At 41.9% G+C, this 20,400-nt stretch overlaps 2 protein-coding genes across 9 annotated transcripts; one reads left to right on the top strand and one right to left on the bottom strand.

Annotated features, from left to right (window-relative positions):
- Positions 1-618: 618 nt before the first annotated feature.
- On the top strand, positions 619-8,178 carry TMEM14A (transmembrane protein 14A). Of its 5 annotated transcripts, none has more exons than XM_030446855.1 (5): positions 619-652; positions 2,334-2,419; positions 3,536-3,637; positions 6,490-6,577; positions 7,574-8,178. In XM_030446855.1, exons 2-5 carry the CDS (start codon positions 2,344-2,346, stop codon positions 7,611-7,613), a joined length of 306 nt encoding a protein of 101 aa, XP_030302715.1. In that variant the 5' UTR covers positions 619-652; positions 2,334-2,343; the 3' UTR covers positions 7,614-8,178. The 5 variants fall into 5 exon arrangements, with proteins under 5 accessions (XP_030302715.1, XP_030302717.1, XP_030302714.1 ...); XM_030446857.1 differs by lacking the exon at positions 619-652 and adding an exon at positions 895-947 and having other exon boundaries at positions 7,574-8,119; XM_030446854.1 differs by lacking the exon at positions 619-652 and adding an exon at positions 930-1,228.
- Positions 8,179-9,812: 1,634 nt separating this feature from the next.
- Positions 9,813-20,297, bottom strand: LOC103530090 (glutathione S-transferase). Of its 4 annotated transcripts, none has more exons than XM_030446849.1 (7): positions 20,181-20,297; positions 16,252-16,358; positions 15,151-15,202; positions 14,787-14,919; positions 13,585-13,726; positions 11,035-11,166; positions 9,813-10,196 (listed from the first exon to the last, which is right to left on the bottom strand). In XM_030446849.1, the coding sequence occupies exons 2-7, from the start codon at positions 16,336-16,338 to the stop codon at positions 10,074-10,076; spliced, it is 669 nt and encodes a 222-aa protein (XP_030302709.1). In that variant the 5' UTR covers positions 16,339-16,358; positions 20,181-20,297; the 3' UTR covers positions 9,813-10,073. The 4 variants fall into 4 exon arrangements, with proteins under 4 accessions (XP_030302709.1, XP_030302710.1, XP_030302708.1 ...); XM_030446850.1 differs by having other exon boundaries at positions 20,190-20,297; XM_030446848.1 differs by having other exon boundaries at positions 20,185-20,296.
- Positions 20,298-20,400: the final 103 nt, after the last annotated feature.

Raw genomic sequence — 20,400 nt, 5'->3', positions numbered from 1 at the left:
CCTGTGTGAGGGGCAGAGAGGTCCCTGGTGCTGGGTCACAGGGTGTCCCTGGGGTGGTGCTGCCAGGAGGCCCTGGCTCCAGCCCCTGGACAGGGCTACGACGGATGTGTTCCCTTTGGGGTCTAGTGGCTCCGCAGACGTGACCCCTTCTCATTCATGAGTTTTTCCATCCCTAACATCGCTGCGCAGGTTTTTTTCTTAGGCTAAAAAGGCTGAAAGAAGGTACGAATCTTTCCATTGACCGTGAAGATCAGGCAGACGAGCGGCCTGAGGGCAGAACGAGGAGAGAGACTTGAAAACAGAGCAGCGCCCCGTCGCTGGGCGGCGCCGACAAACAACGCACAAAGCCCCGGTGCCGACCCACTCGTGTCTCCCGGCCGCCCGTCTCAGCCGAGCACCGCGCCGCTTCCCCCTCACAAACTGCTCCCTATGTGGCAGAGGGCCCATGCCCGGCCCGGCGCCGCCATGATGGCGCCCAGCGCCCACCTCTCCCTCTACCGAGAAGCAAAAGCCGAGGAAGGGGCCCCGGGGCGCCTGCCAGAGGCTCAGCAGGACGGCAACGCACCCGCAACGCCGCCCCACGGTGCCCGCCGGGCGCGGGAGGCGGGGCCGGGGGAGGTCGGAGGGCGGTGGGGCGGTGCGGCGGGACGAGGTACGGCGTACTGCGGGGCGGGGTGGGGTACGGCGGGGCGGGGGCAGGGTGTCCCGGGGGGCTGGAGGGGTGGTGGGGGCAGCTGAGAGCGAGCGTCCCGCGGGGGGAGCGGAGGGGCCCTTATCCCCACCCACCATGGCTATAGAGGGGGCTGCGGCAAGCAGGAAGCAGAGCGCGGGGCTGTGCCGAGCGGAGGCGGGGGAAGCGTGGCGAGAGGCGGGCTGAGGAGGACGCGGGCCCGGCGGGCCGGGGCAGAGGGTGGAAGTCCAACAGCCCCACATCCCCCCCCACCTGGGTAGGTGGGCGGCTGCGCTCGGGCCGCCTGGCTAGGCCGCGGAGGCCGGATGGGTCAGAGGCCGCGCTTTGAGCCTGGCCCCTACCTCTGCAAACCTCGTTTTTGGGGGGGGGGGCCCTAAAACCATCTGTCAGTTCGGGGGGGCTTGCAGCTGGCGGGGACGTGTCTGAGCTCCTCACCTTAATACCAAAGGCTTGACATGAAATGAGGTCTTGTGTGCTCTTTGCTGCCACCCCTTTAACACTGAGGCCAAAGACACAGCCGCTCCGGTAAAAATAAAGGTGCGTTTCACTAAGTATACACTGAATTTGGGAGAAGGAGAGGAAAGGTGCATCCCACCGGCTGGTGGGAGAGAGAGAGGCCCCGCGATGCTGCTGGGATGTTGGGCTGCAAATCACTGCCACTCGTGTCCCTTCAAAGCAGAGCCAGGGAAGTAGGGATCAGCATTACAACAGCAACTCAAATACTTTTTAGAGGACAGGAGCCTAATCTCGGGCAATGCATCAAAATCTAAAGCTGAAACAAAAGGGGCAAAGGAGACATAGGAGAAAGTATTTGTACGCAGCTTCCTGACGATGGCCTCGGTTTCTGTTTGGAAACTTGGGGCCGACAGTAGCAGGTTGTGGTTTAAGTTTTGAAGACTTTGGCCCTTGGTGTTGCAGGGCCTATGATGCTACATTTCAAGTGCACCAAGTACAGCCAGGTTGAAAGGGCACTGGTCGGTACACTCAGAAGACCTGTCTGTGTCCACAGCATAAGAGGAAAAAAAGATGAAAAAAATGCAGAGAGCAGCTCTGGGTGCTCTCAGAGGTTTTGTTGTGCTCTGGTTTTGCTGGGGTAGAATCACAGAATCTGTTCTCTTTTTGAGGAAGCTGCATTTTTGAGAAGACTGCAGCACCTGATCACATGAGAACAAAGTTGGTGAGACACGGTTATAATTCGTGGCCAGCCATGGTACGTGGGTTTCCACAGTGATCACAGTCTTTAGCAGTTGTTATTAGATTTTATTAATATTTTATTAAATCTGTTTCTATTTCAACCCATGAGTCTCCTTTTCCCAGTTTCTCCTCTCAGGTAGGAACTTCTCACTGGACGATAGAACAACTGAGTGAATAATAAAGACAGCTTGCATATATGTATTTTTGACTGGGAAAAATACATGCCACCTACATCCCCAAAATACCAGTTTCCCTTAATGGAAACACCTAGATACTGAGGTATAAGGAAGATAAAATAGCCAATTGATACACCCTCACCTTTTGAATGACATAGTAGTCAAACATGACTTACAAGAGTATAGTGTTATTTGTAACACATTAAGTAATGATACTTTCTTACCAGGAGGAAGGAACTTTGTCTCCAGTTGCAATGTGTTTTCTCCTGCAGAGTTGGGACCATGGCTATTGACTGGGTTGGTTTTGCATATGCTGCCTTGCTGGCTGTTGGAGGTGTTGTAGCTTACACCCGGAAAGGTAAATACTGAGACAACAGGATTTGGAAATGAAGCATTTTGAGTTTACTCTCCACTACACTTTGTGTGTATATATATATAAAATAATGTATGAGGGACTCTAAAACTTTGCTTAAATAAACACAATTGCATCTTACATCCATCCTACACTGCTATAAAAGAACTGAGTCTCGTGAGTTGTGCTTTGGTCAGCTTAGGCACTGAAGTGGTTACTTATTCCTGTTAATCTGACTGATGAGTTTGTTTTCAGGGCAAAAAAGAACTGTCTTGTTATTTTTGACCCTCAGTGTGTTTTGGGCCTTCTCCTTTCCTTTAATCATTCCTGTGTTGAGAACAGCAGATTATCTTTAATTAAAGCTTATTTTCTGTGGAGGTATCCTGGCTTGATTTTTGAGATTTCCAGATGTACACTGGAAAGAAAACCTTGTACTTGTGTATGCCGAGCTGGTAATTATCTCATTAATGTTAGAATTATGCATTTTTATTCGAAGAAAATCAGACAGGTTTTAGGTTATTGTATATCAAGGCCACTTTGCAGATTTCAGTCAGTTTTGCAGTCCTTCCAGCCAGCAGCTCCCTGCCCGAGCTAAGGACAGCATCCCGGCAGAGGTCGTGCTGGTACCGAGCACAGGCATGCAGGATCTCGCTGCTGCTCCCTGACAGCTCTCCCACGAAGTGCTCCTCCCGGCAGTGCCTCCTCCTTCCCGCCTGTGGCCATTACCCAACCCTATTCTTCTGATTTAGGGTTTCCCTGGGCAGCGTGCCCATGCTTTTTTCCTAAAGACATGGCTTTATATCTGCCTTTCTGAAATATTTGCTGTTTGTTTTGTTTTGTTTTGTTACTATGCAGCTGCACCCACTGACTATCCCGTTCTCTTGTTCTCTTTTTGGTCAGTCTTTGTGACAAATCTTTGTGGCAAACTCTACCCCTAATGCCATGCAAAACAATGACTCAGTTACAGATTTAGTACCTCACTGCTCACACTGGGTGAGCCTGGTGGTAAAATCAATTGTATTTTTAAAATACTTGGATAATACTGTGTAGAGAGAGAACTGCATACAAATTGATCTTAAAAGACATTGTATTGAAAAATAACCTTTGAATGATTCATTGCAGGTAGTAAAATCTCTTTAGCTGCTGGTCTCACCTTTGGTTCTGTGGCTGGTTATGGGGCTTACTGCATAACACGTGATCCGAGAAATGTGAAGATATCATTGTGTAAGTGTTTTATTACAGTAAGCAAAAAACCCCAAAGCAAGACCAAACAGTTTCCTGAACTGCATGTAGAAGTCTCTTAAATAGTAATCTTTGAGCATTGCTTTAGTTTAAATATTTTTTAATAGACACTTCAGTTTAGCTTGCAATATCCAAGAGTTTATACATGGAACTGTTAGCATGGTAAGGCAGATCATTCAGACAAAGCCAGAAAGTATGTTAGCACCTGGCAGTACTTCTTTTATTAGATGGTTGCCTAACAGTGTAAATATTGTGAAATCCAGCTGAGAAACATGAGTGTACTGAAAGAAAATCATTAGAGCTACAGATTATAATGCAATTTAAGAAGTAGGTGTGGGATCAATCAAGTCTTGCGTAATGGAATGTATTCTCAGCTCCCAGTGAAACAAATAGTTTTACTTAGTGGTTCTCCTTTGCTGTTAAGAAAGACAGGATACAAACAATGGAATAATTAGCATGTTAGCTAGTTTGCCATGAAACCCTTGTGGAGGCAAGGAACTAGATAGTCTCTTACAGGTTATGTTGGTAAACTTAAACAACTGATTTCCAATAAGAGCTATTTGCAGCTTGTCTCATGTATGGTTTTAGCAACGATGACTGTGGTTTCGCATATAGAAATGCATTTAAAAGACATATAATCTGGATTATGTCACTAAATGCTTCATTTTTCTGAATTTAGTTAGAATTTATGGTACAGTGTTTATGTTGGTTTTGTGCTTTACACTAGCCACAGTCATAAAAACTTCAAGAAGTGTTGAATAGCATTGTTAGCAAAACATATTTGCATTGAGTTCTTTAGTAAAGATGGTAATGCCATATCTGATTTGCTCTTTGATGGCTCCTTGAATTGTATATTCCAGTTTTGTCACCATGACCTTGTTCAGGTTTAGTTATCCCACTGTTAACAAAAACAAGAACAAAAACTTTTTTTTTTTAATTAAAATATAGCCTTAAATATGTGTAAGTTTGTAGTGTGACGTGCTTTAAAGTAGCATATGGTATTGTACTTTTGTGGGTCAATTCAATCACTCATTTGGATACAGAATTAGTGGAAGAGAAGACTAGTTAAAACTTTAGTAAATGTTGCCTGTTTCCTAATTTGCTGGTTTTGAAAGAACTAATACAGGATTTCCGCTAATCTGAAAAACCTTTGGTGGTTATTGTATCTGCTACTTTCAGAATACTAAAGGCTTTTTGTAATAAATGTGATTTCACTTATGCCTAACCTGCTGAAGTACCAAAAGCAATTAGAGCACAAATGAAAGAAGAAAATTAAGTGCATGGAAGAAAGTGACCACTTAGAAACCAGTGGAGTAAATTGCAGTGTAAAATGAAGCAGCCTTTTAAAAGGTCAGGAAATCTGAAAAAAAAATTAATAATAAACTCCCTTCAAAGCCATAATTATCAATAGTGTTTATTACCAACACAAGAGTCTCCTGTAATAATACAGGTAATGATTAAGTACAAGATGACTAATAGCAGGTTTCTTGTAATTCTCCTACATACAAAGAGTATTTAGCGTCCAGATATCCAGACAAATCTCCTTGGATCTTTTATATGTTATTCTTTCAGGCATTTTCCCAAACCCCCTGAAATTAACTCTGCACTTTATTGAGTACTTTACATGTCTGGAGTAGGTGTAGATATTCAGACTTCGTTATGGAACAGTTAGTGCTATTCAGAGTGCAAGCTGGTGCACCTGGTTGGTTTCTGTTCTGGATCTTATTTACTGAATTGAATTTGGCTTGATTTATTGAATTTATATGACGGATACAAGGTGAAATAGTGAACATGTAGCACTTGTGAAACAAAAACTTTTTGAAAAGTCTTAAAGTTTAATGTCTTATAAACTCACTGGCACAGGTGCAAAGCCAGTTACTAATAACAAAAAAAAAAAATAATACTCCAGACTGAATATGCATTGTAGCTTGTAATTGTAAATATACTCAGAGCTCTAGTAAAGACACATATTGTGGAACAGTCTGCTCTCCAGACATTCCTGAGAGGATCAAGGCTATGGGACCAGAAAATAAGGGCAATGGATAATGGAGCATAATAGTGTTTTTGCAGGTTATCTTTAATAAATGTACATGGCAGAGTTTTGTAAGATCCCTTTAATTGTCAGAGCTTGTTTTATAAAGCTGGAGTGAGTTTAAAGCTAATTCTTGACACCTGGGAGCATGCAACTGTACACAGGAGCAGACAGTGCAGTTTAAAGAGGATTAGTAAGATGGTTTAACTGCTCCATAAAAAAAGGGAAGAAGTTTGTGTAACTGCCATTACTTTGTCTGCAAGAGTGATAAAGCCCACTTCTTGTTGCTGAAAAGTTCTCTGATAGCACAGTGAAACAAAGGAAGTTGTGCTTATGGTGAAGGACATGTTGACAGCCATATTCTACAGTGAAAACAAGCGGCCAATCTTTCAATCCAGTTTTTAAGGCTCAGCAAATAAAGAACTAGCATTCTAAAAAGAAAACAGATGAAGCTGGATACTCTGACTTCCTTAATAGTAAAAAACCCTCTGCAATAATCTAGGGTGGTGGGATTTGAGATGCTGTAATTCAGCATACATGTCACTGTTATGATGAAGGTTCTACCTGTAGAACAGAGATTAGCATTTTTCTGCATCTGGAAACCATACTTGTAGATGAAAGAAATCATTGCAGTGTAATCTAGAAAAGCAAGAATGTCTTTATAGACCTGATCTGTGATCTAATGCTAAATTAAATTGCAGTCCAAAGGAAAACGTAGCAATGACCTTTGATAACTCTCCATGTTCCTGAATGGTTCACTGGGAGAAGTGAGAACATAAATACTTTATTTTGTCTTTTACAGTTTCAGCTTTTCTTTTGACCATTATAATGGGAATGAGGTTCAAGAGGTCCAAGAAATTAATGCCAGCTGGACTGGTAGCATGCCTGAGGTAAACATATATTGAGAATCTTAATGTAAAGATTTCAGTGATTTTCTTATAGTTGCCATTTGACATTTGCTTCAAACCAGTATCAGTGGGAGATACTGTAATCCAGCAAACTGTACAGTTTAAGTAAAATTGGTTTGGAGGTCACAGTCCTGTTCCCAATGGACAGCTTTTTCATCTCTCTAGGCGGGTACATCTGATATGGAGTGACTTTCTCAGCAAAGGAAGGAATTACCTGCAATTAAATACTAATGCATATTGAAAAGGCTCTTGGAAGAACCTGACATAAGCCTCAGTGTTTTCAAACACATATGCATAAAATTAGTCATCTAATTTCATACAACAGCCATCATAAAAAGGACCAACAGGTTTAGAAGTGCTGCATTCAAAACTACTGGAAGCTCAGCACTTTTGATAACGAGAATATTTTTTACCTGAACCAAGAGTCTTGGTCAGTATTACTGCAAATTACAGTGTTTCTAACTATTCTGACTGCTTTATTGCTGCAGTTTATATTGGCATTCTGAAAAAAAATATTTTTTCTATATTTCCTATACTACTTGAAATTAAGTTATGGAGTAAGTTTGAATGTTTTTTCTTTCTAGTAAGTCTGTAACTCAAAACATTTTGCACCTGTAAGTTAAAATCTCCACCTTCTGAAGGAGTAATAACCATTGCTTTGGTATTACCAGACCTAATAGAGCACCATCAGCTATTTAACTCCAATTACATGCAGGAAGACCAAAATCAGATGCAAAATTTAAGAAACAGGACTTAAGATGGAAAATGCCATTTAGCATTTTCAAGCCTGGGTGGACTGTGTTGTAGCAGACACTGAGGCTGTAGATGTAGATGTTTTGAAAGACAGATTACTAGAAGCTGTAGGGTCAGGTGTTTATGAATGTGTTGTTATGTAATGATGAGTTTCAAGTGTTTTTTTTTCATGCACCATGACATTTATGTTTCTTGTTCTTTTTTGGGGTTTGTTTTTTTTTGCAGCCTTTTGATGATTTTGAGGCTTGTTTTTATGCTGCTGTAGGAGAATTAAGCAACTGAAGGACCAAATTACAACTGCCATGCCCACCGAACAAACAGACCTCTCCAGACTTGAAAGACAAGTTTGAACAAAAGTCTTATATTGCATTTATGTTTTCCGTAAAAGATCTGTACCTGTAATTTGATTTTTGACATTTACTGGTATTTTGCAATCTTTTTTAAAAAAAAACGAAACCAAATGTTTTGTTGAGGATATATATTGATCTGCTTCTGTTTAAGTAGTCTGGTAACTCAAGCTATCTTTCTCCCTAAGTTTGGTATTTTTCAGGGCTGCTGAGCACCCCAAGAAATCAACATAGTCTTGCAGTGTATCAAGAGAATGTATATAAATATATGTTTATGCTAAAAAGGTATACTGTATTGAACCATAATTTTGTAGCTTCTGAGACTAATCAATATGAATCATATCATTAGTTACTAATCAATAAAAGCATGGGCCTGTACTGCATTGCACTAGAATACCACCCTTCTTTTAGACACACATATCTGGTTCCACTTTTTCTAAATGTAAAAGCTATTATCAGTGTTCAAATAAAACATAAAAGAACTGAGAAGCTTTGAACATTTTATATGAACTCGTGAGCCCTGTTGTTAATGAGTCTGCTGATCTGCTGTATAATCACTACCAGTTTAAAACATGTACCATGCTGCAAATTCACATGGGCATGAACCACAGCTGAGGAAGGTTGCATCTTGCACCAACAGATTCTAAACTCTCTGTCTCAGTACTCCTTTAACAGGTTTGCCAGTGTGGTCATTCACATTAGCTTGCTGAAATCCTACCCATAAGCAAAGGAGAGTATTCAGTCAGGGACTGAGGTTGCTTTGGTTTGCATAGAACTAATTCATTACCCTCTGGGTCTGAAAGCTTGGGTAAGATTGTCTTCTGGTACATATGAGGAAACTGAATGTGAGCAACAACGCTATTGAAGAAAAACAGAAATTTTGCTTCTTTTTAATAAGCTTGCTTATGAGGGCTATCATAGATCAGATCTTAGTGCTGCACTGGTGGAATACCAGGCATATTCTTGGCAGGGCTTAGGAAGTGACAAGGTGTTGTAGCAGCTTAGATGTCTAAGGAACAAATGACAAAAAAAAAAATCCCCAACCATCCCCAAAACACAACCATCAACTCTGGCATCTTTTGCTAGCAAGTGTTGTTGGTATCAGTCATCTCCAGGTCCTGTCAGGCTTACAGGTGACTGAGGTGCTGTGTTACAGGTTGCAGATTGGAAGGACAGCTGGACATGTAAGATGTGGTTCATTTCATTCTGAAGTAGAAATTTCAAGGCACAGCAGTGGAACTGAACTGCCATGTAACAGACTTGACTCACCAATGCTGATTTAGATATCTGTGCTGTAGGCAAGGTTAAATGCAGTAAGATGACTGCCTATTTTTGAGCATGGCTGGAGTTGAGACTCCTGTGCATTCTCCAAATTACTCCACAGGGGAAGGTTGGGGCTAGCCTCTGAGACCCAACAGTCATCCAGAAACTTCTGCTGAAGTTCCTGAGCAGCCCAAACAAGTTGTGTTATCACCAAGTCAAACATAGCCCTGTGGGACTGAGGACAGGGATGGCTATGAAATCCAGGTAAAGAATCTGAAATGGTAGTGAATGCTTTAAGCACTGTTGAGATTAAAACTCTTTTAGTGAAAAGATAAGCAGACAGTACAGTTCTCAGTACAATTGCTTGGGAAGTGACTAGAGAAGGTAAAACTTAAAAAAAAAACCTAATCAAGTGGCATTTTCCCCACCTTGGCCAAGCAACCTAAAAGAACACCAAGGGAACAGGTAGTTTCAGTGGACAAAAATCACATCAGGCTAATTAAACACATGTACTTTGATCTTTCAGTGAACAAAATGTCTTCTAAGAGATTCATACAGGGATAAACAAGCATCTTACTATTGCTCATAAACTTAGGAGGATCATGAGTTTTAATTTTTTATATTTTAAAAATATTTATCTTTAAACTGCAGCTCTGAAAGTAGAGAAACAGCAGTGAAATAAAGTAGGGGGACAGTGAGCTTTGATCTAGGAAACCACCTAGGGAGCAAAGCCAGAAGATTCTAAGCCTGATTTTAAATTACTTCCCCATTTTTATGGAGTGCCTCTTCTCTCCTGCAGTTTATAAAGCAGGGAAAGGGGGGTGTCTCAACAGTACTCTGCAAGCCACAGCTGAAACATTTTAACATTTTATCCTACCAGGCATGTACTGTAAATACACAAACACAAAGTATCAGCATGTTTTATTTCATATAGTTGCTCCACAAAATACCACCTTCTTGACCTAACAGGTCCAAATCAGCCTCTTACTCTATCTAATTTAAAAGTGTACTCTTATTTCAATGATTACCACATGAATGGCTATAAATCCAAGCTACAGAATAATCTATGCAGTCTACACTCATAAGGCACAGTGTTATCTTCAGCAGCCAAATTATTAGATATTGAATATTTTCCTCACAACGGCAATAAACTTCTCATCTGCTGGTGGCTTCCTCTGGCTTCCAGGCTGCAAGAATTTTTTGATTGTTGGAATGTTGCTTATTCTTCCTTTAAAAGCCTGTAGGAAGCATCAGTAAAACAAATGAGAGTCAAGAAATTACAATTCTATCCTTTATAGATTAAAAATCAGGTGACTTGGATTTTTACTTCTGAGACATACTTATTAAATAGAGAAACGTAGCATCTCCTTACAGCCAGCTCAGCACTCAAGCTTTTCTTATTTAAAAACCAAAATAAAACAAACCAAAAATTCACAAGCACCTACAACCTGTTAGCCATTTTGGAAAATGCAGGTGTGAATATTTGGATCTGCAATGCTGGTGCTATGAAGTTTACCTTAAGTTTCCCAGATGGAGGTGGGAAAATAATACAAAAGAGTTAAGATTCATCTCATAAAGGTGGAAGAAAAAAAGAAAAAGCAAAACCCAGTCTGAATCCTGCAGATGTACTTGGGAAAAAAAGAAGAAGTAAAGACAGGAATATCTCATTGCAAAGCACAATGGAAGACAAGAGGTAAGGAACTTAGCAGCTCTTGTATATGATTTCTTCAAAATATAATTTTGCTAGCAAAACCAGGACAGGAACTGCAGACACAACAGCCATCCCCTCAGAAAGCTCACATCTGTGTTTGAAAGTACCAGTGACAGCACAAAATGGGTAGAGCCAGTAAGTGACTTTCTGATAGCTGAGAACAGCTATCAGGAAGAGCAGAGCTGGAGAAAAGGGAGTGCCCAGCAGCTCTGGAGTCAAGGCAGTGTGTGTCTCTTCAGGTTGTAGTGAACAGATGTAGTAACATAGTATGATGGTTCCAAAGATTTGAAAATCAATAAGCTTTTTAAAACTGGGCAGTGACATTTGTATGTTACACTCCATATTGAGATCAGGTTATTACTAACCTGTAGCAGAGGGAATGCAGACAGTATATCAGGCTTACATTCTTCTGCCATTAAAATGGCTTCCAGCAGATGGATGTCTGCCCAACTTAATTTGTTGCCAACAAGATAATCATGTCCATGGTCTTTTAAGGCCTGCAAAATATTAAGTAAGAAAAGTCATAGAGGATGTATCAACTTTATCTAGATATTTCATTACAGACAGATTTCTACAACAATACACAGCACTGCAAATCCATGCAAGAATCTGTAAAGTTAGAAAGTGATAGGTATTCTCACAGCAAAAACCTAAATCAGAACTCATGCTTCGATGACTCTAACCTACTGTACCAAGTAGCTGTATCAAGGTCAATTCCATAGGGAAGACTTACATCATAGAAAAGAAAAACGACCAAATATATTGCAAGATGTAGTCACAACAACAGTTTACCTGTAGTGTACTTTGGGGGGAAAATAAATAAATAAAAAAAAAGTAAAGTGAATTCCCAGATGTTTCATCAAAATTTGAGATTGCTGGTTATAGTTAGAAAGAGATCAGGAATGAAGGAACACAGCCTTTCCATCCTTCATCCTATACAGAAGGATTCTTTCATGGCAAACTGCAAGAATCACAGCCTGCCGAAGCTACCAGCAGCAGCTGGAACAGACAAGCTGTGGTGAACATTGCAGCACAGCTTTAGAGCAGTTACCAGCTTTCCCAGCCTACTTTCTTCCTAAAGTAGAAGATTCTGTTCCCTTGTAACAGAATCAGGAGCAGAAAACGTCTGCCCCTAAGCTACTCTAATGTTACACTTGAACCACTAACAAATGAAAATTAGGATGTCAGTCTGTGGCTTCAGAAGCTGATTCCTTCTTCAGTCCCATCTACCAACTCATGTTGTTATTTCCTAGACTTCTCTACCACAGCTTGTCTATCAAATCCATAAGGAAACTTCCAACAGAGCATCAGAACAGGACTGCCTGCAGTGCTTTATGTTATCTTCTGCCACTCTGACTAACTGGCTGCTGAGTGTGTAAAGCAGACACTCATAGCTAGGGATATTCTCTGCTAGGATTGCATAACACACAGACTGCACATCCTGCTAAGCTGAGTCAATGGACACTGTAAACAGATAGTACAGAGGAAAATTAGTAATCATTCTAAGAAAATGATCTAGGCCAAAAATCATGGAAGTGTTTAGCAGTGACTTCATGCTAAGCGAACAAGGATTATTTTAAAGACTTTCCTCCAGTGAGCATATGTAACATACTGTAACATACTGAAACATACTGAAACAATTGTTTATGCCACCTGGCCACAGCCTCAGAGAATACTGGTGTCTAAGTTTGTTTTATTTTTTAATAATTTAATTGCTTTCAGACTTCAAATCTTTTTTAAGATTAATTTGTTCAATCAATCTCTCTCAGCAGAGCCTCCCATTGCTATGGCAGTGGACCTATAAGCCCTGGGATAACAGGAGTTCTAGCTTGTGTCCTTTGTGTACAATTTTGTTTTCAAAAGGCAGCTTCTGTGGGTTTTGCTTGTGCAATGTAAGGCTCTGATGAAGAGGCACATGAAATTACACCAAGTCCTGTATTTTTTAATGGACTTCAGGTGTTGTGAACCAAAGATTCAAGCTAGAAACCCAGATCAGCTCTGAAACAACACAGCTTTGTACCCTTGGCACAGACTTCAGGGGTACTGCTGTGCTCTGAAAAAGTGCTCTTGGAAAGCTTATATAGAACAGCCACGCAACGTACAAAAAGTGAAGTTAAAACCAGAAGTAGGATAATGAGATGAAGATCACAGCTGGCTCAATTAAAACAGAAAAATGTTAACACCAAAAAATTTGTAAATATCTGAAAGGGAAAACCAAAACAACAGAACAAAGAGCAGGTCAATAGAAAATGGGAGCTTTGTAACATCCAGGCTGTGTTCCAGGCAGAAGCAAAGAACAGCCCATCCACTCCCAACCAACCCCTGCCTAGCCAAGAAAGGCTCTTCACATGCTGTATGGGAGTGACAAGAATATCAATGCCTTCCCTCATAGTTCATTAGAGGCTAACTCTTTAGTGCATGCTAGCCAGTAAATAATTGCTTTATGCTTTTAAGCTAGAACCATGTTGTTTGTAGAGCCTCTTTGTGTACAAGTAAGGACAGCCAAATACCAATTCAGAAAAAGAAAGTAATAGTCTCTAAGTGTAATAATTTAAGCAGTGAATTGGAGAAAGATGTCAAGGTCCTTTATTACAAAGCACAATTATATTTAATTTTGAACAGCAAGAGTATGTAGACCTTTGGGCAATAAGTTCTGAAGGCTGGCAGAGGTATTTAAATGTTGCATTCATGCAAGATGGTAGGAGCTATCAGCCACTACACTAGATTTAAAAAGTAGAATCTGCTCTTTGAGGAGTCTTTTCACAGTGCTCAATACTGTCTCCATCATACAGTTCCAGAGCTGTACTGTCACTTGCCTTCTGGAAAGTAGGTGTGTGAAACAAGGGGAATAGAGAGTACTGGAACTTCTACCCCACTTTACTGTCTTGTTGGACTACTGGTGAGTTATCACTTACTTTTTCATAAACAGGAAAGTATCTGTTTGTAGCTCGTTCAATGATTAAGGCTAAATTCTTTTCCTTTGTGTCAGCTGCTTGAAAAGGGAGATACATGATCATTCCCATCAAGTCTGTTGTTCCCTCCACGTACATATCAATCCTGAAACAAACATTTCAAATGGTAAATGTTAAATTAAAAAATTCCACTTTAATTATTTTCCTGAAATACAGTGCTGAAGTGATCACATAGTAAAATGCTTATTAGTGAGTGTAACATACGACACTAGTTTGTTTTCTTGTTCTTCCACTTTGATTCCAGGTGAGGTTTTTTTCCAAGTACAGATCTTTATGAACAGGTGCACAGTCTGCAACTAATGTATTTTAAGTGGAGTTCACACTGATTTCCATTGCTAACCTGTTTGCCTATCCTCTGGGAGAAAAGACTGCGTATGCAAACAATGCTAGAGAAAAAAAAACCAGTCCTGAGGTTCACTCATGAAAGGATCCCAGCAACAAATGGCTGCCAATTGCCAGTCCATAATAAATCTCTCCAGTCTCTGGAGTTGCCCCTCTATTATCACAGAATAAACTCTTTACAGTAAGCAGTAGTCACCTAGGTTAAGGACTGTCTGAACTTATGTATGGCTTTTTTTAAAATAAAGAGTAAACAGGGATTTTTCCTTTTGCATTAGCCCTTGAATTATGATAATGTAAAGTATCCACAGCTTACCTAGTAAAGTAATAATAGGAATACCAGTTTAACTTTCAGTACCATTCAGCCACTGAACATGCCTTTTTTTAAATCAGATATGAAAGATTCTTTACATTTGGAAAAAAGGAAATTAGAACACTTAAACTTCATTTTTTTTGCAGACATCTATAGTTTCTCCTAATGGTTTCCAGCCTAAAGTGAAAAAAGGGGCATATTTAGCCTCTATTAAAGTATGAAGATCTTGCAGTTGCCCAGGAACTTAATGCATTTCTGGTCTCTATGAAATTAAATGAGCCTGAAAGTGGCCACAACGTTCTCACTGTGTTAACAATTAAAAACCATTTATGAATCACAAAGCTCATTCACCCAGTTCCTGGATCTGAAGAGACAAAGCACTATCAGATGTACATGCACCTTTACATGCAGGTATTTCACAGAAATATTTTTCTCATAAATATTAAAAATTACTGATGAGCATTAAAAAAGACAGCATGCACTGTTACCATACCAGGCTCTCTCCTTCAAGTCTTTCCCATAGAGATTGTATTTCCCTGCTATGTAGCTGAGGATGGCTCTAGTCTGCACCATCTTCATCCCATCAATCTCCACCATGGGCACTTGCTGGAACAGCAGAACTCCATCTAGGGAAGAATAAGAAGCAACCTACTCAGTGTTGCAGCACTAGACTGAATCTGAGAGAGACCTGCTAACATTGCAAGACATTTCCAGTTCTGAGGAATGAAGACATTTGCAAGAAAGCAGATCTCTCAGAACTTCTCTTCATAGATCACATCATCTTACAAAAATACCACCTGCTGTCCTTTTGTTACATTGGTGTGAATTTGCATCCAGGGTACGTTTTACAGACTCACCACTGCGTAATTTTTCTAAGTCTTCCTTTTTTTCTATGAATTCTTCCTCAAACTGAAAAGCAAAAATAGAAAACAACACTGTGTCACTCCAAAGGCGATGTGGAAGTGGGAGTCTGAAAGTGAGACTCCACCCCACCACTCTATTCACTATACTTCTCACAACTCTGTTGACCCCTTACTCCTACTCTTCATCTCTGCTCCAGCAAATAACCCAGGACTACCGTGTCCCCAGCCCCACAGTATAAACAGTGGTTTACATATCAGAAAAAAGCTTCCTTCACGATAAAGAGGAGTCTACTTGCCTGCACAAACAATTAACAGACAACAGATCACTCAACTGAGAAACAGCTGATGCCATGTGAATGATTGAGAACTTTTTAATAAAATATGCCTCTGTTAGACAGCATTTATCAACTCCTTTCCCCCTAGTGGCATTTTTTAAATAAGAAGGACATTTTAATTAAGGACAAGATCTTTGTTTCCTCAGCACTCGTGTTCTGCAGCTTCTCTGTTAGCAATATTCATGAGTAAGCACCATTAAATTAGCCTTTTATTTCCAGTTCGGAATAAATAGTTTCTGAGAAAATAATTTCAACACAATCTATTCAAGCCAAAACTGCATGTAGAAATTAATAAGCCTTATTAATGGATAGCTTTCACCTGATGTTAATCTAGATAACTCCCCCACTGCCTTCAGGGTAGTTTTGCTGATTTATCCTACTCAGATCCTGACCCAAAGAACTAAAAGCACTTTTCATGTGGCATGCATGGTCTTTCAGCTGAGAACAATCACGAGACACAGAAAAGCATTTAGAAAAGTTTTGTCTGTAGCAACAATTTAAGATCTCAGCTTAAAGTATGTTTCAAAAATTACCTTTAACAGTTCTTTTGTCTGTTAAAATCCTTTTACTGGGCAACTGTTACTCAAGGAATACATTAAATAAATACACGGGAAAGCGTAGTACCACTGATTCTAACTATTCTGCATCACAGCATGTTGTTGTGCACATGTGTATGCACAGATGTAATTGTGAAACCTTTCCAAAGAGCACTTAATTTAATCACAGATCAGTCTGGTCATCTTACAAAGAAGATACAAACCTCAACCCCAGCTGCTGCTAACAGCCATCGGATGGACTCCATCTTCCCCCTCCCATTGGTGTAGTGCAGCTTGGGCTTTGCTGTCATGATTTCAGAGTACTTGTTTCCTGATAGATTCAAGAAGACGATCTTCAAGCAAGCACATTTTAAATTAACATTTTTAACATTTAATTTTAAATTAACATTTAAAACGTTGCACTCAAAAATACTAAATACAATAGGATGAATGCCAAAGCAGAAGGGAAATCGAAACCTAGATACCTGGGCTTTGTTCAAACAAGTTTCCTGTGGATTAGTAGAAAAAAAGAAAAAGTACACACTACCAGAAGAACATGCATCAATTTAAAAAAAAATCATGCTGGAATGTAGTAAGCAACTACTAAATCACATACGTATCTTTAAAAATAACACAGCTTACAAGTTTTACAACCAAAACAGAATTGTAGAGTATTTGTGAATAAATCCATTTTTAACTTTATAGTGATGCAATCTATGCAGTAGGTGGTGGGTTTTGTGGCAGCCTCTATGTTGTACCTGTCTTGAAAGTGCACTATGCCAAATTAATTGCTTCACAAGAGCACCAACCCAGAGACACCAGCATTATTTTCACCTCTGTCATGGCGACAATTTCAGAGCCCAGTCTTCCTGTGGCTTTACAAATATGAGCTTATAACAGAAAAATATACTCCTGCATATATTTCACCAAGCCTGCTGACTTCCATATTTAGATAGCTGTCTTTCTACCTTTAGCCAAATCACAATGTACTCATCATAGAGAATGTGGACTGACTTAAGGCTCATTCCAACTTTACAAGAAACAGTTAAACTGTAATGGGGATTTATATCCTGCTTGCCCATAAAACTTAAAATCAAAACCAAACAAATGAGACCACGACCTCTATTGAGCAGATAAGGCCTGGTCAATGCCCCCAGCAGCAGGGGCATGGAGTCAGCACACTGGCACTGGGATGAAACACTTCATCCTTTCAAATTTCACTAACAAGGACAGTCACATGCTATAGTATGAACTTGGCAGCTGATGTAGCTTGTGTGGTGCTAGAAACAAAGCTAACACTGTACCCTTATCACTAATGGGTCCCAAAAGAATGAAGCAAATTTAATAAGAAGACACAGACTAATAAGAGTCACAGACTAACAGAGGGCTTCATCATTAAGCCAAGGTTTTATCTGTTTACAGGCAGGAATATTTATTCTTGCATAGACTTTACAGTACATAATTAAGAAACAAACTTTGGCAACTTTGGCCATAATGCCAAAGGCATCAATTAAGAGGAACAAAGAAACAACAGAACAGAGAGAGGAGACTGCACCTCTGGCCTTCTCCACTGAAGTCCTTTGTGTTGGGTGGTATCTTCAACAGGCCCTATACCAAACAGCCATTGCTCTACTAGAGGCTGGACTCACAGGAGAAACCTGGTGCCTCAGGCCAAAATAAAGGTCTTAAAAATGCCTGCCCAGCTTGCACCTGGCCCTGTAAGAAAGTTCTTCTGATGCATAAATATGTGTTTTTTAATAAAGACTTGGTTATGTCTTCACAGTTTAGAGCAGGCACCTAGTTAGAGCTGCTGGAAGCCTAGTGAGAGTCCTAACCCCTGACCAGCAATAGTGCACATCAACCAGGCATTTAAAGAAACTTTCCTACCACAGCAACCTTACCAGGCCCTACACAAAGACCATGACCTACAAACCATGCCTGTTTCCGTAAGTGTGTGAGTTACACTACATCAAGTGAAACTGCTCTTAACCCTCCATCCATACATTAAAAATACTTTATTCCCTGGTGCTCAGGAAGTAGATGATAGCCTCAACTCCATCAGAGGGGAGAACTGAACTTGGATTCTCACAGACTGGACAAGCATTCTAAACTACAGTATGTGAGATCAAGGCTGGGGAACACACTACAAGGACAGCCTACCATAAGAAGGAAGAGCAAACTTCCTTCACCTTTCCCAGAAGCAGAGGTAGAGCTGATAAAAATGAGCCCAGCCAGAGCCCTGCTTGCCAGTGTCAGCTCAGTGGTGCACCCCAAACACCTGTCCAAGCTGAAGAGCAGAGCAATTGTCAGTGGAAAAATGTCCAGGTATCAATATAACTGCCCGTGGCTTGTAGGTCAAGCCTTTCTGTGCAGGCAACAAAAAGTTCACATTTTCTTGGAACCACGCTGCTTAAGGAATGATTCTGGGATTTAGGCTCAACGCTCATGTATGTTGAAAAGTACTTTGGTGACTGTTACCACTCTGGAACGAATATCCCTTTGTAAAGCAATGAGTCATGAAAGAATAGCAAAGTTGGTAAATTATCTTTCTTGAATAGCAACAATGGACCTGCAAACAAATCAGAAACTTTTTTAGTGTTCTAGTACATTCTTCCTTGGACCTAAGCCAGGCGCTTGTCAGAGTGATAGCTATTGCTGTGATTGCTGCATTAAAAATCAACAACACACCATTTTATCCAAAAAAATCCAGGCACCAGGCTTCCAGTGAGAATTACACAAGTGAATTTAGCAGTGTGGAAGGCTGTCTCAATAGTTTGAGAGACCTGAGAGCTAGCAAAAAGGCAAGGTCCCATGCTGCAAAGCAAGGCCAACCAAAGATAGCAACGAGGCAAGGCCTGCTGCCAGAAAAATAAAGATGAGGCAAGGCTCATCGCCAGAAAAGATAGTAAGGAATCTAGAGGACACCTTCTCTTAATAAAGAGACTATGTATTCTAACATCTTAACTTTTGGCCTTAAACAGGATGTCCCATTGTGGGAGAGTGCTGTGTCTTGTAAGCAGTGTCTGTAGGTAGCAAAACCATGATCTTTGTTTATTGTACCTTGCTTTTTTAAACAGTCCACCTTTTCGCTATATCATGTTTTCTCTGCACTGTAGAAGAGCACTGCTGATGAATAAAATCACACATATTACCACCAAGTATATGTGTCTCCTGGCCTCAAACTTTTTTCTCCTTGCTGTTCTTTTCCTCACTGTGTTTGCAAAATAATAACAGCATGCTCATAATCTGCTGCAAGATCTTCAACTTTCTTCCTAATTCGATGTGGACCCCGAAGTTCCCGGCACTGCTCAGTTCCTCCAGCACAGCTCACACCGGGCTGCTCGGGCAGAATGCCGACAGCACAGCCCCTGAACTGCATCGACCGAGGATGCCTCTCCGGACCATCCTGAGACGCTAACTCACCAACGTGTGGTTTCTACAGGGACTCCGCCAAATTCTAGCTCAAAACGCGCGCCTTCCACCACTTGAACTAGGAGAAGTGTTGGAACGAGTCCAAAGATCCAAGAGATTTTAGGACTTGAACTCCGAACACCAATTCCTCTTCAGGTTCCCTGCTGATCCTACCCAGAGCCAGACACAGACATCTCTGCGCTCACCCACCAGGCCCAGAGTGAGTCCCTGCTCCAGGACTGAGAAATACCCCGAGCAGCGCCGCAAGAACGCGTTCCCGAACTACAGACCGAGCCGCCCCACACCCCTCCTTACCCCCTCCTGCCAGGAGTCCCGGCTGGCCGCCCCCAGCCCCCGCAGCCGGGCTCCTTTCCCTCCCCGGGCTGGCACAGAGGGGCAGCCAGTCCAGCCCGGCCCGGCCCAACCCTGCCCACCCTCTCTCCACACTCAGCCTCAGCGAGAAACACTCTCCGGCGGCTCGGCTCCGGCGAGCAGGGCAGCCCGCTTGTTGGTCAGAGGCAGAGGGGGCCGAGAGGCACACGGTCCCGCTCCTCGATCAGGCCGCCGAGCAGCTGCCAGTCCCTGCATCCCGCCGCCACACGCCCGACTTCGCAGCCTAATGTCACCCCGGGCCCCCTCTCCACTTCCTCCGGCAGCGGGAAAGCGCCCGCACCCCTCCGCACCTCCGGGCCCCCGCAACGACACCCCCCAGCCCCCCCTCCGCTGCCAGCACCCTCCGTACGTGCCTCACCACCGAGAGACTCCTCTTCCCAGGCAGTTCCCCGAGGTCTTCCCTCCGCACCCTGGTCGTCCGTCCCACCGCCCTCCGGGACTCGGCCGCTCCTCCCCAAGGCGGCCGTGCCCCTGCGGCCTGCCCACTGCCCGCCCCCCGCTCCCTGCAGCCCTAGCGGAGGCGAAGCTGGGAGAAAAGCTGCCCTTTGTAGGGCTCCATCCCGAGCCCT

Source organism: Calypte anna, chromosome 3 (genome assembly GCF_003957555.1).
Source record: "Calypte anna isolate BGI_N300 chromosome 3, bCalAnn1_v1.p, whole genome shotgun sequence".
NCBI classification, from domain to species: domain Eukaryota; kingdom Metazoa; phylum Chordata; class Aves; order Apodiformes; family Trochilidae; genus Calypte; species Calypte anna.
This window is presented reverse-complemented; position numbering and strand designations above follow the sequence as displayed.